The following is a 2,430-nucleotide window of genomic DNA, read 5'->3' as shown; positions in this document are numbered from 1 at the left end:
TGCCGGGTCACAGGCCCCACGAGGGGCACTTTCCAAACAAGGAGGTCATCTGAGAAAGTCACACGATGCTAAGACTCCAACTGCACGGGCGTGCCCTGTCACAGAAACCCTCATCTTAAACGATCGTGTCTGTCCACACGCTCAACCACGTCCCCTTACGCAACGCACGTGCTGAGGGACAGTCCCCACGGACACGCAGACACAGGACAGGGACAGCCCCTCCTGCCCCAGCCCCCTGCGCAGGAGCAGTCTCGTGGGGCTGACGCTGCGGGCACCCCCCACCCTCGGCCTCCTGTTTTCCTACCAAGACTTCCCAGCCAAACGCCACAAACAGGAAGAGGCTACTTGGGGAGGCTTGTTCCAGAACCAGCACAAACCAAACTAACGAGCAGAAACAACAAAGCTCACCTGGTCACAGGGAGAACAGCATTTATTTGCCATTTTCATCTGCAGAGAAAAGGAGCAAAGGGTCACATGACAGGCACATCAGCGCGGAACGTTTCCAACCTGTCTCACTGGCAACGGGGATTAATTAGCTGCAGGAGGTGTCCTGGGGGACAAGGTTCTCTCATGATGCATTTCGTACCTGAAAACCAAACACGTGCACATGCGAACACATGGCAGCCGTTCTCATCGTCGAAAACAAAACGCATCAGCGCCCGCAGACGACAGCGCGCCACGTGCCAGCATTCGCTGTCGGTGAAGCCCGGGGACAGCGGGGCGCGAACTCCAACACCCAAAAACCCGGGGACGAGGGTCCTGCTCCACGTCACCTCAGGTGGCTGCGGTTCTCACAGGCCACACGGCCCTTCCGTGAACTCTCCCAGCCCCGCCCCCCGGGGTGGATGCGGTTTCCGCCAGTGACAGGCGGCCGAGAGCGAGTGGCCAAACCAACCCCTCCGGCCCTCCGGCCCTCAGACGCTGGCGTCCACATCGGCCTGCGCCAGCTGCCCGGGGGACCCGCGGAGGCCAGCTGCCAGTGCGGCCTCCGCCTACCTCCTGTTCTGTTTCTTTTCCTTCCCTTTTACCTCTGGGAACCTTCGGAATTTAAAATGTCACGTTTGAAACGAAGGTCTTAGGCTCTGGTGGCCGTCACGCAGCTGAAGCAAGCAAACCCCGAGGCCCGCAGAGGACTCGGGCACCCCCCACTCTGATGTGCACACCCCGCTCTGCTTAGCAGCCACCTAAGCTGGCCGTGTGGCGGGAAGGAGGGGTTCGGGGGAGGGACGGAGGGCGCAGAGCGGGGAGGGAGCAGAGCGCGCTGCCGGGTGCCCGGATGCTGGATTCTGCCTTACGGTACCTCACACTCCTACATCAGGTAACACAGGTGACTTAACTTTTAACTTTTTTTAGCCAGAGATCTGAGCTGTTGTGGGGAAAGGACACGTTTTTCTGTTTAACGTTATAACTGACAGTTTTCGGGTTAATTGTAAATAACGAAAAGCCGTAGTTATTTGGGGGAACCGGGGGGAAGGCCGGAGCCGGGGTCCGCACTCACGTCCCGGAGCGTCAGCTGCCTGACGTTTGCCGACACCGCGCACAGCCAGTCCCAGCTCTCTCGGGCGGAGCGGAACCGAAGGAGCCCGGAGCGGATGCCGTCCAGGGCCAGCACCTCGAAGGCGTCAGACCTGCGGGGAGACGGGCGGCGGTCACGCACGCACGGGCCCCAGACCCAGCTGCTGACCAGGGAGGGGGCAGCGGGGTCTCCGCCGGACCTCCCGCCACGGGCACCAGCCGCCCGGGGGCCAAATCCGCACCGAGCTTCGGTGGGTCAGGCGGGTTTACTGACTTCAGGTCAGACCTCGGAAGCCCCGGCCTGAAGCTCTAACGCAGGGACCCGCGAAGGGCGGGTCCCGCGGGAAGCGAGGCCTGCTGCCTGCAGAGCCGGAGTTACCGCTTATGCGGCCCTTAGTGGTCCTTCTTTTGAAGACCATTTACTGTGGCATTTCAAGCCCTTGACACAGTGACGATGGGGCCAGTGACGCGCCATTGATACCCGGCTGGTGACACTGACACTGGCGCACGTGTCTGATGCGCAGCAGAGCACCTGAGGGAGCTGGTCCCGCGTCCTGGGCTCCGCGGAAAGCGCTTGGCGCCCAACCCACCGCGGAAGTCACTCGCGGTGGCAGATCTGCCTCGGGCTCAGCAGTTCTCCTGCCTGCAAAGCCCTTTGGTCAAATGTGACACACACAGCTGCTGTTCCCGGCTGGGGTGCGCCCTCTCCAGACTCCATGCGGGGAGCCCTGCCCCCCTCTGCACCCCCAGGACAGATCTGGAGACGAGGCCCCTGGGAGAGAGTGAGGACTCAGTGAGGCCGTAGGTTGGGGGGCGGGGGGCCTGGCTGCTGTTCTTGCAGGAGGCGGCACCTTAGCCACAGGTGGGCACAGTGAGAAGGCGCATTGGCCAGGCAGAGGCTCCTCTCCAGAATCC

At 62.1% G+C, this 2,430-nt stretch overlaps 1 protein-coding gene across 1 annotated transcript in view; it reads right to left on the bottom strand.

Annotated features, from left to right (window-relative positions):
* SNTG2 (syntrophin gamma 2) overlaps positions 1 to 2,430 on the bottom strand; it is a 111,480-nt gene that overhangs the window by 41,720 nt on the left and 67,330 nt on the right. The window contains exons 9-10 of the mRNA XM_011382227.1: positions 1,499 to 1,628; positions 409 to 447 (exon numbers count right to left, since the gene is read on the bottom strand). Of these exons, the coding sequence (XP_011380529.1) occupies positions 409 to 447; positions 1,499 to 1,628 (169 nt within the window). The remainder of the gene's footprint in view (positions 1 to 408; positions 448 to 1,498; positions 1,629 to 2,430) is intronic.

The sequence above is a fragment of the Pteropus vampyrus genome, unplaced genomic scaffold, assembly GCF_000151845.1.
Source record: "Pteropus vampyrus isolate Shadow unplaced genomic scaffold, Pvam_2.0 Scaffold468, whole genome shotgun sequence".
NCBI classification, from domain to species: domain Eukaryota; kingdom Metazoa; phylum Chordata; class Mammalia; order Chiroptera; family Pteropodidae; genus Pteropus; species Pteropus vampyrus.
Note: the sequence above shows the minus strand (reverse complement) of the source record. Positions and strands in the feature narration are given on the sequence as shown.